Source organism: Choloepus didactylus, chromosome 5 (assembly GCF_015220235.1).
Source record: "Choloepus didactylus isolate mChoDid1 chromosome 5, mChoDid1.pri, whole genome shotgun sequence".
In the NCBI taxonomy this organism is placed as follows: domain Eukaryota; kingdom Metazoa; phylum Chordata; class Mammalia; order Pilosa; family Megalonychidae; genus Choloepus; species Choloepus didactylus.
Window position 1 is genome coordinate 134,382,187 of NC_051311.1, and position 21,249 is coordinate 134,403,435.

The following is a 21,249-nucleotide window of genomic DNA, read 5'->3' on the forward strand; positions in this document are numbered from 1 at the left end:
CTTACTGCAAAGGAGAGGCTAAACCTGCTTATAGCTGTGCCTCAGAGTCTCCCCCTGAGTACCTCTTTGTTGCTCAGTTGTGGCCCTCTCTCTCCAGCTAACTAAACTTGGCAGGTAAATACACTGCCCTCCCCTCTATGTGGGACCTGACTCCCAGGGGTATAAATCTCCCTGGCAATGGGGGATGTGACTCCCAGGGATTAATCTGGACCTGACATCGTGGGATTGAGAACATCTTCTTGACCAAAAGGGGGATGTGAAATGAAACAAAATAAAGTTTCAGTGGCTGAGAGATTTCAAATAGACTTGAGAGGTCACTCTGGTGGACAGTCTTATGTACCATATAGATAACTCTTTTTAGCTTTTAATGCATTCCAATAGCTAGAAGTCACTACCTGAAACTATCAAACTGCAACCCAGTAGCCTTGACTCTTGAAGATGACTGTATAACAGTGTAGCTCACAAGAGGTGACAGTGTGATTGCGAAAGCCTTGTGGATCACACCCCCTTTATCCAGTATATGGATGGATGAGTAGAAAAATGGGTACAAAAACTAAATGAAAACTAGGGTAGGAGGCAAGGCATGATTTGGGTGTTCTTTTTTACGTATTTTTTTTTTTATTTTTACTTTTTCTGGTATGAGGAAAATGTTAAAAAAATAGATGAGATGATGAATGCACAACTATATGATGGTAGTGTGAACAGTTCATTGTACACCATGGATGACTATGATATGTGAATATATCTCAATAAAACTGAATTTTAAAAAAAAGCAAGAAAGAGCTAAAACTAAAGACCTAACTGAATAACTGAGGTTAGAGAATATTAGCAAACTAACGCAAAGCAAGTAGACAAAAGAAAATAAAGATTAAAGCAGAAATAAATGACAGAGAGAGAAAAAAAAAGAGAGATAATAAATAAAGGCAAAAGTTGGCTCTTTTGAGAAGACTGACAGATTGACAGACCCTTAGCTAGACTGACAAAGTCAAAGAGAAGACCCAAATAAACAGAATCAGAATGGAGAAGGATAATTACTACAGATGCTGAAGAAATTAAAAAAATCATAAGAGGATACTATGAACAACTGTATGCCAACAAACTAGACAATTTAGAGGAAAGGGACAATTTCTAGGAAACACATGAACAACCTAGACTTACTCAAGAAGAAATAGAAGACTTCAACAAACCAGTCACAAGCAAAGAGATCCAATCATCATCAGAAATCTACCTACAAATAAAAGTCCAGGGCCAGATGGCTTCACAGGGAAATTTTACCAAACTTTCCAAAAAGAATTGACACCATTCCTGTTCAATATCTTTCAAAAAATTGATGAGAAGGATCTAAGATAGCGACATAGAGAGGAGTGGAAGCTAGTTAGTCTCCCTGGAACAACTAATAAAAAACCAGGAACAACTAGTAAATAATCTGGAATAATTGCAGGGGGACAAACACGACTGTCCACTCATCATACACCAACCTGAACTGGGAGGAATGCCTGAGATCACAGCATAAAATCTGTAAGTAAAAACTGCAGATCCAAGCCAGGAGGCCCCTCCCCCCACAGCCCAAGCTGCAAAGCCTTGTGGTGCTAGAGAGAAGTTCTCTCCCCGCAAGCGAATAGAGCTCAGCTGAGCTCCAACTGGGGTTTCAATTAGCGAGTGTGAACTGCTCACTACAAGCTACAAATCCCCAACAAGCAGACAGAGGCTTTGGGTGACAACTGACCTTGGAGAGCCGGAGGGTTGCCGGAGACTAGCCCTGAAGGGGATTTTTTGTCACAGTTTTGGCTCAGTGGAGAAAGCCTCAGCTATTTTCAGTTCCCAGTGCTCTGACCCAGACAAGGGCGGAGATAGCACAGGCAAAGAGAGACCATTGAAATGCTAATGACCTCTCCCTAGGGGTCTGTCTTCTCTAAGAGGAAAGGGGTGGGGCCCAGCTCTACTATCTGCCTTCCTTTCAGAACCAGACCCCGTAGCCTGGGGGAAAACAGCCCCAGGCCACACCTCCTTACACCAGTCTGGAATTACAGGCTGACAGGCACCACCTGCTGGGCAGAAAAGCACAGTGACCTGAGGCCTCACAGGATGTACCAATTGTCTAAGACACACCCTCAGGGAAACCAGATACTGAATAGTTCCTCATTCTGGGACCTGAGCCCATTTTGGCCTGGGAAAACCTGATTGGGATAACCAAGGAAACCTTGCCTAGACAACAGAAAACTACAACCTACATTAAGAAAAATGAAGTTATGGCCCAGTCAAAGGAATAAACTTGCACTTCAACTAAGATACAGGAATTGAAACAACTAATAATAAGTCAATTCAAAAAGTTTAGGGAAGATATGGCGAAAGAGCTAAACCGTATCATGAAAACACTGGGTGTACATAAGGTAGAAACTGAAAGTTGAAAAAACCAACTGGCAGAATCTATGAAAATGAAAGGCACAACGCAAGAGATGAAAGACACAATGGAAACATACAAAGCAGATCTCAAGAGGCAGAAGAAAATAGTCAGGAATTAGAGAACAAGACACCTGAAAGTCTATACACAAAAGAACAGAGAAAAGAATGGAAAAATACAAGCAACATCTCTGGGAACTTAAGGACAAAATGAAAAAACAAGAATGTACATGTCATTGGTGTCCCAGAAGAAGAGAAGGGAAAAGGAGCAGAAGCAATAATAGAGGAAATAATCAATGAAAATTTCCCATCTCTTATGAAAGACATAAAATTATGGATCTAAGAAGCGCAGCATACCCCAACAGAATAGATCTGAATAGGCCTATGCCAAGACACTTAATAATCAGATTATGAAATGTCAAAGATAAAGATATAATCCTGAAAGCAGCAAGAGAAGAGCAATCCATCACATACAAAGGAAGCTTGATAAGACTGTGTGGATTTCTCAGTAGAAACCATGGAGGCAAGAAGGAAGTAGGGTGATATATTTAAGATACTGAAAGAGAAAAGCCACCAACCAAGAATCCTATATCCGGCAAAACTATCCTTCAAATATGAAGGAGAGCTTAAAATATCCTCTGACAAATAGACAATGATAGAGTCTGTGAACAAGATACCTGCTCTACAGGAAACGTTAAAGGAAGCACTGCAGACAGAAAGGAAAAGACAAGAGGAAAAGGTTTGGAAAACAATTTTGGGAGATAGTAGAACAGCAATGTAAGTACACTAAACAAGTAGGACTGTGAATATGGTTGAAAGAGGAAAGCTGGGATCATGTGGGACACCAGAAAAAAAGATGAATGATAAAGACTGGGACCATGTAACTCAGGGAAACCTAGGGTGCTCAATGATTGTAATAAAAGGCACAAATATGTTCTTACATGAGGTAGAACAAATGAATGTCAACATTGCAAGGAGTTAAAAATAGGGTGGGATTGGGGGGAAAATACAATCAATGCAAACTAGAGATTGTAGTTTCTAGTTTCTGCTAATTGTAGTACAATCTGTACAATTAGCAGAAACATTGTATTATGCTTCCTTTAATATAACAAAGGCAATATACCAAAGCTAAATGCATATGGGGGGTGGGGAATAGGGGAAGGGTATGGGACTCCTGGCATTGGTGATGTTGTCTGACTCTTTATTCTACTTTAGCTTAATGCTATCTTTCCTTTTGTCGCTTTCTAGCTATCAAGTTTTGTTTTTTTGTTTGTTTTTTTTTCTCTTTTCTTTTTCTTTTGCCTCTCTGCCTTCTTTGACTCTTCCTCCTTCTTTGTGGAAGAAATGGAAATGTCCTTATATACATAGTGTCGATGGCCTGAATACATAAATACGTGAATATACAGGGAACCAACGATTGTTTACTTAGGACGGAATGTACGGTGTGTGAACAAAACCACCTTAAAAGAAATGGCTTGATGAAGAAACCTTGAGGGCACTACTGAGTGAAATAACACAGACACATAAAAGCAAATTACTGCAGGGTCTCACGGATATGAACTAATTATAATATGTAAACTCAGACATGAAATATAAATTATCAGGATATAGAATTAGGCTAAAGAATGGGGAACAGTTGCTTACTATGAGCAGAATGTTCAACTAGGGTGACCTTTTAAATGTTTAGAAATGGACAGGGGTGATGGTAGCATGTTGTGAGAATAACTAACAGTGCTGAAAGGTTTGTGAAGGTGGAAAGGGTAAGCTCAGAGTCACGCATGTCACCAGAAGGAAAGTTGGAGGTTAAAAGATGGAATGTATAAATCAGTGAATCTTGTGGTGGACAATGTCCATGATTAACTGTGTATTAGAAATCTCGTCAGGAACTAGAACAAATGTATGACACTATAACTGGAAGTTAATAATAGAGGGGCATATAGGAAAAAATATATATACCCATTGCAAACTATATACTACAGTTAGTAGTATTTTAACATTCTTTCATCAACAGTAACCAATGTACTATACCAAAACTATGAATCAGTAATGGAGGGGGCGAGGTTAGGGGTAGGGGAGGATCTGAGTTTCCTTTTTTTGTGTCTTTATTTCTTTTCTGGAGTAATGAAAAGGTTCTAAAAATTGAAAAAAAAATTAATTGTGTTGATGGATGCACAGCTGTATGATGGTACCATGGGCAACTGACTGTACCCTTTGAATCTTTAGATAGTTGTATGGTATGTGAACAATCTCAATAAAAACATATATATATATATATATACACACATATATATACATATAATTATATATATATATAATTGATGAAAAAGGAACACTATATATATATATATATAATTGATGAAAAAGGAACACTATATATATATATAAAAATATATATATATATAATTGATGAAAAAGGAACACTATCTAACTCATTTTATGAAACTAATATGACTCTGATACCAAAACCAGAAAAAGACACTACAAAAAAGGAAAACTATAGGCCAATCTCCCTAATGAATACAGATGCAAAAATCCTAAACAAAATACTTGCAAATCAAATCCAAAGGCATATTAAAAGAATCATACACCATGACCAAGTGGGGTTCGTTTCTGGCATGCAAGGGTGGCTCAACGTAAGAAAATTAATTAATGTAATGCAATACATTAGCAAATCAAAAGGGGAGAATTAAATTATCATCTCGATAGATGCTGAAAAAGCATTTGAGAAAATTCAGTATCCCTTTTTGATAAAAACATTTCAAATGGTAGGAATTGAAGGAAGCTTCCTCAATATGATAAAGGGCATATATGAAAAACCCACAGCCAGCAGAGTACTCAACAGCGAGAGGCTGAAAGCCTTCGCCCTAATATCAGGAATAAGACAAGGGTACCTACTGTCACCTCTATTATTCAACACTGTGTTAGAAGTTCTGACAGAACAATCACTAAGACAAAGATATAAAAAGTATCCAAATTTGAAAGGAAGAAGTAAAACTCATTATTTGCATATGATATCTTATATTTTAAAAATCCTGAGAATCTGACCACAAAGTTACCTGGCTAATACACAAATTCAGCAGAGCGGTGGGATATAAGATGAATATATGTAAGATGTTATATTCCTATACACTAGTAATGACATAACTGAAGAGGCAGTTAAAAAAAAAAAATTCCATTCACATTAGCAACTAAAAGAATCCAGTACCTAGGAATAAACCTAACCAAGGATGTAAAAGACGTATACATAGCAAACTACTTAACTTTACTAAAAGAAATAGAAGGGGATCTAAAAAGATGGGAAAATATTCCATGTTCATGGATGGGAAGGCTAAATGTCATTAAGATGTCAATTCTACCCAAATTCATCTACAGATTCAATGCAATTCCTATCAAAATTCCAACAACCTACTTTGCAGACTAGGAAAAGCTAGTTATCAAATTTATATGGAAGGGAAAGATGCCTCGAACTGCTAAGAACATACTAAAAAAGAAAAACAAAGCAGGAGGTCTTACACTCCCTGACTTTGAAGCTTATTATAAAGCCACAGTGGTCAAAACAGCATGCTGATGGCATAAAGACAGACATATTGTTCAATGGAATCAAATTGAGAATTTGGAGATAGACCCCCAGATCTACAGTCAACTTATCTTTGATAAGGCCACCAAAACCAATGAACTGGGACATAACAGTCTATTTAACAAATGGAGCCAGGAGAGCTGGATATCCATATCCAAAAGAATGAAAGAGGACCCATATCTCACACCCTACACAAAAATTAACTCAAAATGGATTAAAGACCTCAATATAAGAGACAGTAACATAAAATTCCTAGAAGATTATGTAGGTAAACATCTTCAAGACCTTGTATTAGGAAGTCACTTCTTAGACCTTACACCCAAAGCACAAACAACAAAAGAAAAAAACAGATAAATGGGAACTCCTCAAACTTCAAACCTTCGGTACCTCAAAGGAATTTGTCAAAAAAGGTGAAGAGGCAGCCAACTCAATGGGAAAAAATTTTTGGAAACCATGTATCTGACGAAAGACTGATATCTTGCATACATAAAGAAATCCTACAACTCAACGACAATAGTACAGACAGCCCAATTATGGGCAAAAGATATGAAAAGACAGTTCTCTGAAGAGGAAATACAAATGGCCAAAAAACACAAGAAAAAATGTTCATCTTCATTAGCTATTAGGGAGATGCAATTAAACCACAATGAAATATCTTATCACACCAATTAGAATGGCTGCCATTAAACAAACAGGAAACTACAAATGCTGGAGAGGATGTGGAGAAATTGGAACTCTTTTCCATTATTGGTGGGACTGTATAACGGTACAGCCACTCTGGAAGACAGTATGGCCATTCCTTAGAAAACTAGATATCGAGTTACCCTTCAATCCAGCAATTGCACTTTTCGGTATATACCCAGAAGATCTCAAAGCAGTGACACAAACAGATATTTGCACAGCGATGTTCATAGCAGCATTATTCACAATTGCCAAGAGATGGAAACAACCCAAGTGTCCTTCAACAGATGAGTGGATAAACAAAATATGGTGTATACATACAACGTAATACTAAGCAGCAGTAAGAAGTAACAAGATCCTGAAACATATGGCAACATGGATGAACACTGATACCATAATTCTGACTGAAATAAGTCAGACACAAAAGTAGAGGTACTATATGTTACCACTTCTATGAATTATCTGAACAAAGTAAAATCAAGGTCTTATAATGTAGAATATTGGGGACCTAGTGATAGACAGTAGCTGGTGAGGAGGAATGATAATCTAATATGTTCAGATATGTTCATGACGGTGAATTCAAAGGTATGGTAATGGATGGGGTGATGATTGTCTGATAATGAGATTATAAGTATCAGAGCTGTGTTGAAGGCAAATAAGATTGAAAGGAGTTGTTTAAGGTATGTTTCCCAAAGATCAGCAACACAAATGTAGACAGGTGCTTATATGATATACTTCTAACGTATGATACTAGCACAGATTTGACAACAGAAGGGTATATGGGAAAAATCTACATATTGCATACTAAAGACTATAATTAACAGGAATACCATACTAGTATTACACAAATACTATGGACAATAATTGAGGGCTGACAGGAACTACAAGATGTTTTAGGACATGAGAATTGTTTAAAATGGAGAGTGAGGATGACTGTATAGCTAAGTGATGATAATGTGAGATCTGGATGGATTATCATGGACATAATGTATGCTATGTGAATTTAGGAACCCCCTGCTTTGTAAGTCAAGCCCGCAATATTGAGGATTGCTCAAGTGAAACTTATGGTTGTAAAGGGGAGGCTAAGCCCACCTATAATTATGCCTAGGAGTCATCTCCAGAGAAACTTTTGTTGCTCAAATGTGGACTGTCTCTCTCTAAGCCTAACTCCACAAATAAATTCATCACCGCCCCCCTTCCCCACCCCGCAACATGGGACAGGACCCCCAAGATGAAAGAGCCTTCCACGTGACGTGGGACAGGGATTCTGGGAATGAGAATGCCTTTTTGACCAAAAGGGGGAAAAGATAGGCAACAAAATCAGGTTTAGGTGGCTAAGAGAGTTCAAATAGAGTCAAGAGGTTGTCCTGGAGGCTCCCATGCAAGCTTCACCCAGATATGCCAAATGACCAGAATATGATAAACCCAACAGTAGTCCCAAAAATCTTAAAGAATACCCAGATCCCTATCTGAGACTCTATATATGTTTCACTCACTGAGTTTATTCTTCAGAAACTTAAATCCTTTAGAGTGCTCCTATTCCAGCTAAGTCCCAAAACCCAGAGGCAATAGCCTCTTCAAAATCATCAACTAGATGTATCCCTTTTGCTCATAAAGTTGACACCCCTTTTCAACATGAACAGGTTAAGGTGGTCACTGCCTAGACATCCCTGAAGATCAGGAAAGTGATTAAACTAGAGGAAGGGGTAGGACCAGACTAGACGGAATTTAACAAAGGATTATAAATCTCATTTGCCTTCAACACAGCTCTGATACTTATAATCCCATTATGAAACAATCGTCACTCCTATCCATTACAAATCGAATCTTTCTATAATTTTCTTTTTCTTAGTTGCTAGGGTATTAGAATAGTTAGAAGGAAAGAACTGAAATGGTGGAACTGTAACACAGAATCCTTTGAAATTTGTTGTATAGCTACCTGTTAAATTGTAATTTGAAAGCTATACTTTTTTGTATATTTGTTGTATTTCACAATAAGGAAATCACTGAAACAATGGTACTATAACTCATAACAACTTTGGAAATTTCCTATACATCTGCTTGTTAAATCATACTTTGAAAGATATTACCTTTTTTATATATTATATATTTTATTTCATAATAAGGAAACAACTGAAACTGTGGAAATGTAACCTATAATATTCTTTGAAATTTGCTCTCTAACTACTTGTTAAATTGCCCTTAGAAAGTTCTATGTATATATTATAATCAACAATTAAAAAAAAAAAAGACACAAACCACTCAGGGAGCAAGTACTGGAGACAAACCCCCGAGCACCCTTCTCTCCAGCATGAGGGGTTAGCAGTCACCACCATGTGCCCCGGACATACTCATGCTGCAGAAGAAAACAGAGGAGCAGGTGACATTGGACAAACTCCCAGGAGCTCACAATCCTAATACCTAAGACCAAGTACCAGGAGACAGAATAAATTTAAAAATAAAGATAGTAAATTGACTCAAATATGCTGAATTTCAGATAGCACAGACATGGCTGTGGCCTGGAGGTCTCAGGAAAGTGACCTCCACGTCTTTTTAAAGAGTGGATGTGTTTGGGCTTGAATACACCACAGCTCCTCTTCCTATAAAAAATACAGTGGCTGAGACCCAGTCTGCTAAGGTCTGATTGATTTTCAAGGGCTTCTTTGCATCTTTACTCAAGCATCCAAAAAGCATCTCCTGCTACCAACCAAACATGTACAGAGAACAGCTCACGTGCTCTCCAGACTTCCCTGTGGTATAGCTGCACATCTCGTTCAACCCTCGCTCTGGGAGAAGACAGGCTGCTGTCCCGTGCAGGACTTCTCCAACTCGCACTGAAGGTGGAGTTCAGAAAGGAGACTGCAGGTGGCCTGCCTCCTCCGTGCAGGAGGGAAACAAGAACTGCGAAGAGGTGAGCACCCGAATGGCTACAAGTCAGAAGCTCCGAGGCTTTGTATCATTTCACTGCTGAGCTTTGCATTGCCCTGGGCCCGTCACCGATGCTAAGTCCACCCTTTCCTTCCGACTGCTCTGACCGTCCCCAGGCTTTGTAGCCAGACCCTGCCGGGACTATTAATAATAGCCATGATGATGGGAATGTTAACAATAATGGCTACCTCTAGTGAGAACTTGTCATGTGCCCTCTGCTATCCTAGACGTTTTGTTTCTATTCTCATTTAATTCCCACATAAGTGCCCATTTTACTAATGAAGTCCAGGGTAGTGAAAGCAGAAAGAGACGGCTCCCGGTTTAAAGAAAAAGATATGTTTCTAGGTTGGGGGTGCTGGTCTATTAGTGTTTATTCTTCTTTATACCCTCCGTATGTTTAAAATTTTCCAGAATCATTTTTTAAGCTATTTTTTTAAATGAACATGAAGTTTACCACTAGGCAACCAGCCTACAGACACCTCCACCCACGGATACCAAAGACCACGGAGGGGCACTGCCCACCCCTCCAGACCCCAGACCTCCAGATACATTTGCCTGGTCTGTTTTGGCCACTTAACGGCCTTCCCTGAAGAGGAAACAAAGAAAAAGATAAACAAAAGGTCCAGTTTCAGGAAACTCTTGTTCTCCAGTTACATGTGGACAGAAGAAGTCTTCAAATTGTTAAGCACAAAGTCAATTTATTAAAAATAACAGTGCCGGCACCGAGTGGAGCACGGGGACAATGGAGTGGGTGTCGAACCTCTGCCGGCCACAGGGAAATTTATCAAATACAAAAGACAACCAATTCAAACTTGAATTGCATGGCTTGCTCAAGAAAGACACAGGCCCTCAAATCCCTCTCCTCATAAAACTTCTAAATAAAATAAAAGTTCGTGGCACGTTGGAATTGTACTCAGGAGAGCTAGTGGAACTGCTTTAGAGAAGTCTGTAAGAGCCATAATATAAAGTAGCATTTTAAAAAATTTCTTTGTGTGTAAAATGTATAGAATGTGGGGGTATATACATATAATCAGACTTTAAGTATAATTTTAAAGTATTTCAAACAACTATGAAAGGATATCATTGCCATACCATTACTTTCATGATGTATTAGTTCAACATAATTTAATTTAGAATTCTTAGTGATGAATTAAATCTCAAATTATCACGTATAAATAGACAAAATATAATCAGTTTTATCAAAATTTGCTTTGCAATACTATAACCAACAAGAGTAGAACCATCTTTATGGCAAGTCCCACCTCAACCTTTAAAAAGCCAGGAAAGCACAAAATGGCTCCATCTCTGGAAATCAGCAGGCACCAAAAAACCCAGAACTCAAGAATGACCCCACATGTGCAGTCCCAGAATTTACCCACTTCTAGACCTTTAGCCAGGGAAAAAGCTTCAAAGATTATCTAGTCCAACCATCTCACCCTACAGCTGGAGAAATGAAGGCCAGAGGTGGAAATGCCTTACCAAGTTCGCATAAATTATTTACCAGGACCCTAGGAGATCAGAAGCAATAAATGGGTGGCAGACATGGGGTGTGGATAGGGTGTGGCTGTTGTATCTAAGGCAGTGACAAATGCCAGCTGACAATGGAAGATGAGGCAGAAAAACCAAAAAGCCTATTACAGAATAATGAGGGATGTTAAGAATCAACATTACCAAACCTCTAAATAAATTTGTTATTCTTCATTAAAAAAAGGGGGGGACTGCGTGGCATATCTTAAAATGGTACTCATCAAGAATAAGATACATATGGAGCTCCCATTCAAAGGGTAAGCTCCAGGTATCTGTAAGGAATTCCAGTGGCGTGTCTCTTGCCCAACAGTGCTCGATAAATGCTCTATGTACACACATTTGTTTTTTCAAGGATAGATGAAGTTTGTTTTTGAGATATACACACATTTCAGACAACAAAGCTAATATCCTGAATTCTGAGGACTAAAATAACTTGTATACAAATGACAACTTATCTAAATTACCTGAAATAAAAATGACTGACTGCAAACGAGCCCTTGAGAAGGTACAGTACTTATGCATCACTAATTACCACTCCCAAGGCCACCAGAGTATCAAGCAGCGCCTTATCAATTCCGATGATGTTGTGGGAGTTCAAAGACAGCAGTGTGGTTAAGAATTTATTACCCCAGCATGAAACAGCAAGAACGCTGGCCTCTGGCCTCACAGGATCTCCATCCCAAGCATTCCTCGGCTGCAGCTCAGCTTTACCTCTCGGCAAGAATAAGGAAGAGGTGCCTCTAAGATAAGACTCCCTCTTGGGTTTCTAGGCTTTAAATTCATTCTTGACCAAGCTCCTGATGTCACCCCTCCCCCACCACCTCTACAGTTGACAGGATTTCGGAAGCATCTTCCAAGGTAACTTCAGCATCATGCCGAGCAGACCTAGTGCTTACCAGGAAGGGGCATCCTCAGGGGAGCCAAGATCCCTGGCTTGCCCTTTACATCTCGTGGTATAGTTTTAACCACTCTTACCTCAGCCAGCTTCTTTTCTTCACTATCACTTCAGGCCATGATTTAGGGGAAAGACTATGGGCTTTGGAGCCAGAAAAACCTGGGTTAAATCCCAGCTCCAGAACTCAAACTGAGCTATGTGACTGTGAGCAAGTTACTTCTTCTTCCAGAGCCTTCTTTTCCTCTAGCGTGAAAGGAGCCAGCTGTGCAGGGTTAATGAGCATACCTGCGTCTAAGTAGGTGCTCAGAAAACACCTGTTTCCCACCCCACCCCCTGTCCCATTTATAACCATTGGCTTCTTTCTCTTCAGAATGTTTTCTCCAATCTCGACTCACTGACCCCTCCCCACATGCTTCCTGGTTGGCAGCATCTCCTACACCTGAATCTTGAAGTGTCTGAGAAACCTATATTGGGAAGTGTGGTTCCAGAGCACTGCCAAACTGTGGTTCTTGAAATAGAAATAACAAGTCTGCAAAACAGGGCTAAGCTATAAAGGGCCATCTGAAGACAGAGGGAGCAAAGAGGTCCCCCAGACTCCCAGCCCTCCTGTCCTCCCTCCCCAGTAGAAAAGGTTGCCAGATTTAGCAAACAAGAATGCAGAACACCCAGTTAAATTTTAATTTCAGATAAACAACGAAGACTTTTTTTTTTAGTATGTTCCAAGCACTACAGCAGAGAACGAGAGTGCCTCTCTAGCAAAGACAAAAATCAAGAGAGAAAGGAAAAGAAAGATCCCGACGACTAGGGAAAGAGGCAGCTGCCCCTTCCACCTGGTGTTGAGAGCGAGGGCTTCAAGTTCTCTGGCAGACGGGGAGCTCCTACTAGAGTCATAACTCAACGTAGCTGTGGAGTCCTAGAAAGTGCCAGAGGGCTAAACTGGCACTCGAAGACACACCTGTATTCTTTTAGCTCCATTGAGCATCAGAGGTCATGAGGAGGCCAATGGGTTTTGCAGACCCCAGCTGCTCAGGCGTTCTCCGTCAGTACAGGACCCACCCACCAAAAGCCTGATACATGAGGCTCATGGTACTTTTTATTCATTCATTTTTAAAACAATTTTGTTTGGGCACTTATTTTATATTTCACAGAATCCTAAGAATGTTGGGAAAGAAGAGATAAGCCACCCATAGTTAAATACAAGTGAGTTTTCTCTTTATTTGGATTTGAATTTTTCTGTTTTAAAGAAGTAAAGGTGATTAGCTTACACATGAAAATGTACATGTTACTGAATGAACAGAAATATCATGTTTTTTCAGGATTATTGCACAAACCTCAGATTTTCTTCCCATAGGGCAAATATTTTGTTATTTTGTTCACTGTGGCATCCCTGGCATGTTGAACAGTAGAATACGTGGCCAACAGTAAGCACTCAATTAAATTATTTATCGAACACTGAATACACATAAGATAAAATAATGATGAGTTTTACTGGGGTAAAATGTATTTACTGGAAGCCAAACACATGAATCAATGTGAGGATTCCTTCAGATTTTAAATTTGAAAAACAGCTTTTCCTCTGAAGCCCCTTACTTGCTTTTATCTTTTCAATTTTCAATCAGAAAATTATTAACAGCCTGAGGGGGTTGTGATTTTCCAGCTTCAAAAATGCAGGACAGAGCATTTTCACTGTTGACATTTTCTAAGTTGCACTGAAAAATGTACATATTTGTCTGAAGTGACATCCTTTCAAAGTGCTTCCCAACTCTCCCCGCTCAGGCTGAGAACAGTCAAAGAATGCCAGATTAAAGGACGTGCTTCTCATAAAGTTTCAACACAACGGGCATTCAGCAACTGTTTGTTCCCTTCTGTCACCCTTTTAACAAAGGGAATTCTCATTACCTCTCAACAGAGTCTCTGATGAGCTGCTGCAAGTCCACCTCCTGCTTCCTCAGGGTTCCAAAGGAAGAGTGACTCTCCACAAGACCTTTCCCTCCAACTTTCAGTTTGACCTTCCCCAGGGCCGTCTCGATGGTCCCAGTCACGTGATTTTCAAACTTGCCTTCATACTTCACAAAGTCCGACTCCACGACCACTGGAATGAATGAGACATGCAGAGGGATCCGGTGACAACATGGCCGCCTCTGCACCTTAGAGAACCTTGCTTTTCCAATCCCATGGAAACTCTTGGGAACATGAGGCTTGCATTCAAAACGGGAAGCTGGCAGCCTCACTGTGTTTATGGTCAAAAGAGCGTGGAGCCCCTCACCTGTGTGCTGTGGACACTTTATAAACATGTGCTTTTCCAGAATGCAGACAGAAAGGGGACTAGATGAGGACGCATCTGCCCCTGTCCTGCCCAAGGACATCTTCTCTCCCCACCCACCAGTGGGAGAACATTCCCCTGGCCTTCATTCACATCTCCATGCCAATATTTCCCTTCCCATATTTATCTTTTTATATCTGACCTCTACCCAGTCATTCAATTCCTTATCATGCAATTCCTTATCTTTCTCTTCCTGATAGAAGGCTCCCTCCTCAAACACTATCCTGTAGAACACAAGCTCCATTCCTCTTTTCTGGCTTTCCAGGCACAACACGAGATGCCACCACCCAGCCAGTCGGTGGGGTTCAATCAAGTCAGCTGGAAAGTCCCGTGCTCCCCTTCTGGCCATAACTGGGTGATTGCTCTCGGATTACCTTCAAGATCAGTTCTTATTATCTGAACCCTAAAGATAAAGTTCTGATGATCTCATTCCTGAACTGCCAGCCCTCTCACATGTCTCCAGATTTCCACTTTTCTTTTTTTTAATCCAACCAAATAGCACCATAAAAAGACTTCATCATGCAGTAAGGATACATTAAGAATCTGCTAGGAACATCACTCTTGAACTTTTTCATTTCCCTGACCGAAGGCTCTCCTTGGCAACTGGTTGCACTTTGCATCAGATTCAAATCTACCTGGAGTCTGAAAAGATTCTTTCCATGTTCTTTGCCTAAGTCACCCCCATCATCTCCTCTATCTTTCTTTTACCCCAGTCAAGGAAATCCACTCCTCAACCAGGATTAATGAGAATGAATTACCATTCATTACACTTGTGTGGCACATTGCAATTTACAAAGCAGAGAACCACCCCTTCTTCCAAAAAAAAAAAAAAGAAGAAGAACAAAAAGAAGATTGTGAAAGTGCCCCTATTCAAAGGCCCTTCCTATTAACAAACACCTTGGCAGGCAGGATGGAGTAGCTGAGAGCTTGAGATTATATCCCCACTCTCGTATTACCAGCTGTGAAACCTTGGATGGCATTGATCTCCCCGAACCCCAAGTTTGTCATATGCAATTTGTGGTGATTAATCATGCCCACTCGATGGAGTCTGTTGCAAGATGATGTCTGTAAAGCACATGCTACACAGCCTGGCCCAGACCAAGAGCTGGATCCATCCCCTGGGTTTAGGCCAGAGCAATACCGTTTTCTGAAAAGCGGGGGAGTCCTGGCTTCCTCAGAGTGCTAGCAAAACAGAAACTCCAGCTTCAGGAAAACAGCTCTGGTCTCAGCCAGGCTTCTTACCACTCCTGGACACCCTGACCCTGAGACTGGGCCCCGCAGCAGGTGGTGGACAAGCAAGAGTTTGCCTGTGTATTCCTAAAAGTCACTCCAGATGTACCTATAAAAAAGATATCATTTCTGCACACTTCTGCATAAGTCAGCTGCTGCCAGGGGAAGAGAGGAACTGAGGAAACCAATATGCTATCCCTGGGCTTCCGATGACCCAACCACCCCAATACACTGTCCCTGAGACTGCCGACAACACAACCCCCAACATGCTATCCCTGAGACTGCCGACATCCCAACACACTGTCCCTGGGACTGCTGACAACCCGACCGCCCCCAGCCTTTGCACCTCTCAGCAATACAAACCCACCAGATGGTGTTTTGTGTGGCCAAAAAAAAAAAAAAACAAAGAAAAGAAAAAATCGCAAAGCTAAAGCATCCTGAATCTGTTCAGTGGACAGAGTAGAGAGTTCATGCTGTCCTCTCGTCAAACCCTACCACCAACAAAACACAGGCTCCGGTCGCAGTGCTGACCACAGTTAATTAGCATATTTAGGGCCTCTTCATCTGCAGTGACTGAGACTGTCCTCACCAATCTAACACAAGGCTTCATTATCTTTCAGGACACTATAAAAGAGGTGCTTCGACAGCGTAGAGCAGGGAAATCTCAATTACTCAGGGATCCATTGCCTATTTTGTTAATTTTTTTCTCTTGAGCCTGCTCATAGTTAGCCATTTCACCACTCAGCAGCAGTTTTACCAGAAAATACACAAATCCAGGAAAAAAATTTATGTAAAATTATTTTCAATTCATTGGCCCATTGCTTGGCCCCTCTGCTATGAGCCTTGCTGAAAAGAGCCTGGCTACAAAGCCTGATGGAATAAAGTACAGAAATGATCTGTAAACTCAAATTACTCCTCTATCTCTTTTCCCTTTTTATACACATGCTGTCACAGAATTAGAAAACTTTAGAGCTTAACGGGTTCAGATACCATTTAGTGCAATAATTAAGAGTTAATCATACTTTCGTATATCACCATGTTCCAAAAAGTATTATAACAATGAGTACCAAAAGTCTTCAAAAAGTTCCCAACCTCTAGCCCAGTAATTCTATCTCTAGGAACTGGCTCTAAGGCAACTGAGAGAAAAACAGAAAACAGAACAGATCAAAAAACCTAAGTGTTCAGTGCAATTTTATTTATTAAACCCTAAATCAGAGTGGTGAAACAAATTATGGTTCATACACACAACGGAATATTATTATCATGTGTTAGTTAAAAATAGTATTAAAAAATACTTAAGCCTATGGAGGAAATCTTATATACGGTTAAAAAACAAGGAGTATATAAAATCATGTGTAGAATGCTTCCAATTTTGTTTTCTAAAAGTTATATGCATAGGAAAAAAAAAGAATGCAATGCAAGTGTTAACGGGATTTAACACTTGATGGTGGAAATTTTGTTGGTTTTTAAATTTTCTTCTTCACCCCTTTCTGGATTTTAGAAATACTCTACCATAATACGGTGTCTGACTCCATTTTCGATACATGACTGGTGAGGGCTTTCAAGCCCACCTCCCATTCTCCTTCTGCCCCCATATCTGGGCAAGCTGATAAGAAAGCCCAAGTGTCCCTCCTTTGCCACTGGCGGGAAGATCAAACCATACAAGCTCCTGCCGACACGCAAGAACCCTCATTCTAGCCCTAACCACAACAAAAGCCAACCCCTTCTCCATTCCCTGCTCTGTCTAGCCATTTTTGGGCCAGCTTGGGAGCTTGTCCTGATCTCTCCAGATAGCCTCATTATATGAGTAATAAACCTTTCCATACCTTCTTGGTATCTGTTTGGCATCATCAGCCTCGGCATTGCAACCAAATCTGGAGATGGCCCAAATTTGTGGAATGACCAATTCTACAATGGGTATGTCTTATTTTTATAGCAAAAACTGAAATATTATTTTTAAAATAGTAAGTATAACTTTTCATGTCAGGCAGACCTGCAGCATTTTGTTTATTTTAAGAAAGTATATTTCTTAAGGCAGTGGGCAAAGAAACAGGAAAACATCTCTGGATTCAAGAGGCATCATCTGTTCTGGGCTAATCATAGAATCTATCCAAAGAAACATACCTGGACTCAGAAATGGATCTTCTGTGAGTATATCTCCAAGGGTGATGGATAAAAACTGGTACTTGGGTGTCTGCCAGCACCACAATCTCTTCTTTTTGGTGACTAGACTTAGAAGTTGTAACTTATCAGAGTCATTCAAGTTTGATACTGCAATCAGGTTCCCATCAGCTTCTACTTGTCTAAGAAAATTCCTGGTTGCCTTGGCAAACATTCTGAGGGCTCCAGAGCACCTGCAAAAATAAAGTTCTCTCAAAATTAAATAAGAAGTTACTATTTTGAGGCTTTTTTTTTCCTAAAGTTATCTCATTTCTCCCTAGCATCAATCAGTTCACATAAACGAATACCTTCTCCCTGGGAAAATCTCAAGTTTGAGTTCAATTGATGACAAAGAAATTAAATCGAGATATTGAAAGAGAATAGTAAACTAGTCAGGATAGCCTGGGTTATGCTTTAGAAACAAACAACCCCTAAATTTTAGTGGTTTACAATAACAAAGGTTTATTTGTTGCTCACACCTCATGCCCAATACAAGAGGACAGGAGTGTTTTGCTCATCACAGTCTGAAGGGGCAGCCACTATTTTGAACATTATTGATCACTGTAAACAGGAAGAGCATTTTGGAAGTTCCCACCAGCAATTAAATGCTCTGGCCAAAAAGGGACACATCACTTCCACTCACAAGTTGTCAGAACCGGTCACATAGCCTCAGCCAACCGTAAGGGTCAGGAAATGCAACCCTATCATGTGTTTGGAAGGCAGAGAGCAAGAAAAATCGTTGAACAACATAATGGCTACTTCACTATGTATCTTACTTATGACTACTTCTCTGAAGGGACAAACTTGCTTTTCTTCTACATTCAGAAATGGAAAATAATAGGTATTACTTTTTAACTCAGAAATGAAGAAGGAGTAGTCACACTTCAGCTAGAAGTGAAAAGAAAAGAGATGCACCGGAAAATATAAAAGAAAAGAACTGTGTTCAGTGGACGACAGACTATTCAAAAAAATGGCATTAGAACAACTGGCTAACCATCTGGAAAAAAGTAAAGTCAGATGCTTATCTCATACCATATAGAAGACCAAATTCTTAATGGATTCAAGGTTTCATTGAGGAAAAATGAAATCATAAGACTACTAGAACAAAATACAAATATCTGTACAACTGTAAGATAAGAAGGGCCTTTAGAAATGACACCAAAGATGAAACCAAATAGAAAACAATACATTGAAATTTAAAACATCAAAATTAAAACATAAATAATGGCAAAAGACAAATGTCAGACTGAGAAAATACTTGCAATATTTATGACAAAGGGAAAGAATCCTTAATATATAAAAATCGTTTATAAACAAATTTCTTAAAACACTCCCATAGAAACATAGATAAAAGTCATAAACAAACAATTCACATAAATTGCATATAGCCAAATACACACACACACACACACAAACACACACACACACAAATCAAATAATTATTATCCACAAAAGTGCAAATTCAAATAGATATTTTTAAAAACTATTCATGGTGAAAAGTTAAAATGCCTAATAACCATCACATGAATGTAAGGACAAGAACTGTGTTTTATTTATTTGTACCCTGATCCTGGCACAGTCACACAGATCATAAAATCATATAATTTAAGAGCTGGAAGTAATCTTCTAACTTAATTCAACCCATTTCTTCAACATGAATCTCCTCCAGGCATTTGCCTTACTTTTCACTAGTTCTTCTCTAAAGTTCTTCTTAGATTATTGTAAAGCAGTAGATCCTTACCCTGTTCTTGATAATTAACAGTAAGAGTTAACATTTAAAGAGATTCTTTCTGATAAACAGTGAACTGCAAAGAACGACTAAGTATCTCCAATCTCTCGCTACAGTAAGCCTAAGTGCATGCAATGGAACACTCATTTCTTCATTTATCAAATCACTTATGGAACCATTTATTAATTATTCTTGAGTACATATTATACCCTTGGTGCTGTGCTTAAGCACATAGGATACAGAGATTTTTGAAAAAAAAAAAAACAGCCTCTCAAAAAAAGAAAATAAAAGTCTCCCTTCTCAGTGAGCTACTAGCTCAGTGTCCAGATGGAAAAATAAACAGGAAAGTTCTTTTAGACATTGGCATAGTTTGCTACGGGGAATGTACCAAGAAAAAGCACCTAAATCCAACTGGAAAGAGGCATAGGGTCATGGAAGCACTCCTGAAGCAAGTGGCATCCAAGCTGCATTTTGTAGGGTAAGTAGAAATAAGCCAGGCAACGGAGGGCTGTGAAGACGCCCCAGTAGAATATAAAAGCAAGAGTTTGTGGGGAGCGGGTGGCAGTGGGCAGGTGGGGAAGACAGTGCAGGTCAAGATTTGTTACTAGCAAGCCCGTGATGGTCCAGGAGACATCATTTTGTGTTGAGATGCCCAAGCACCACTTCCTTGACAAACCTGGAATTGCTTGGGATTGATTTCAGAATATAGGATTCTAGAATGGGAAAGGGCAAAGGACAAGCTGAGGAGGCCCCTGTCTACATCCTGAAAGCCTGTGCCTGCTCTGCTGGGGAGCCAAGGCAGCAGGAGCCATTGGAGGGTTTGCGTGGGAAGCAACGTGATCAGATGGTCATTTAGAAAGATCTTCTGGAAGCAACATAGGAAATGGACTAGAAGTGGAAAAGATTAGCATTGGACAAGAAATGATGATGCCCTTGACCATGTCACTGGGTTAAGAATAGAAAAGATATTGGTTTGCTGGTCTTCACTAAAACTCTAATTGGAATTGGGAGTAGAGAGAAGGAGAGGAGATTCTCTAGGGTGTCCTCCAGGTATCTGAGGTGGGATTTGGTGATGATGGGGAAATGCTAGTTACCAAGAGAGAGGAACTGGTGGGAAATTGATTGATGGGGAACAATAAGACAGTGGCTGCTGAGATTATATCCAGGATAAGGTCAAGGATTTGTTTTGCCAAACGTAGGGGAAGAACTTTTAACAAAACAAGGTCTCTCCAATGACCTGTGGGAATTATCTACTGATCCAAGAAAAGAGCCAGGACAGGATCTGCCTCAATTTACCATTGGTGTCAGAATCTTTATTTTCATGGTTTCTATTTTTTTCTGGGGCAAGCTGAAAGGGAGTTCACTAATTTGACTTCAGCTCAAATAGGTTTCTATGGAAGCCAAATTAAGCTTGCCATTAAAAAGCAAAACAAAACAAAATAAAACCCATCTGTTGTAGGCGGCAATGCCTTAGTGATGACACCAATCCTCCCCCAGAGGGTTTAGAGAGTGAAAAAAGGGCAATGCTAAATTAATTTTTAATGCTTTCTTCATCTAACTACAAACAGAGCTCAATTTGCCTTCTTGACAGGGTAGGTTGCTTTGGGGACAGTTATTTGAAGTGGTTACTGCTTCTGTAGGTTTTTATTAGGATCAGGCTTATTCAGTCATGGAACTCTTGAGAGATTATTCTTGTGAAGTTAATTTTAGAGGTTTCTTTTTAATCATTATGTTTGAATACATAATACATCTACATAGCTCAAAAACCTAAACTACATAAAAAGATATACACAGAGAAA

The 21,249-nt window shown here is 39.7% G+C and overlaps 1 protein-coding gene across 3 annotated transcripts in view; it reads right to left on the bottom strand.

Annotated features, from left to right (window-relative positions):
* GSDME (gasdermin E) overlaps positions 1-21,249 on the bottom strand; it is a 92,425-nt gene that overhangs the window by 65,466 nt on the left and 5,710 nt on the right. For all 3 annotated transcript variants that reach the window (XM_037836920.1, XM_037836917.1, XM_037836918.1), the window contains 2 exons: positions 17,686-17,915; positions 13,908-14,100 (listed from right to left, as the gene is read on the bottom strand). In XM_037836920.1, the coding sequence (XP_037692848.1) occupies positions 13,908-14,100; positions 17,686-17,896 (404 nt within the window). In that variant the 5' untranslated portion in view covers positions 17,897-17,915. The remainder of the gene's footprint in view (positions 1-13,907; positions 14,101-17,685; positions 17,916-21,249) is intronic.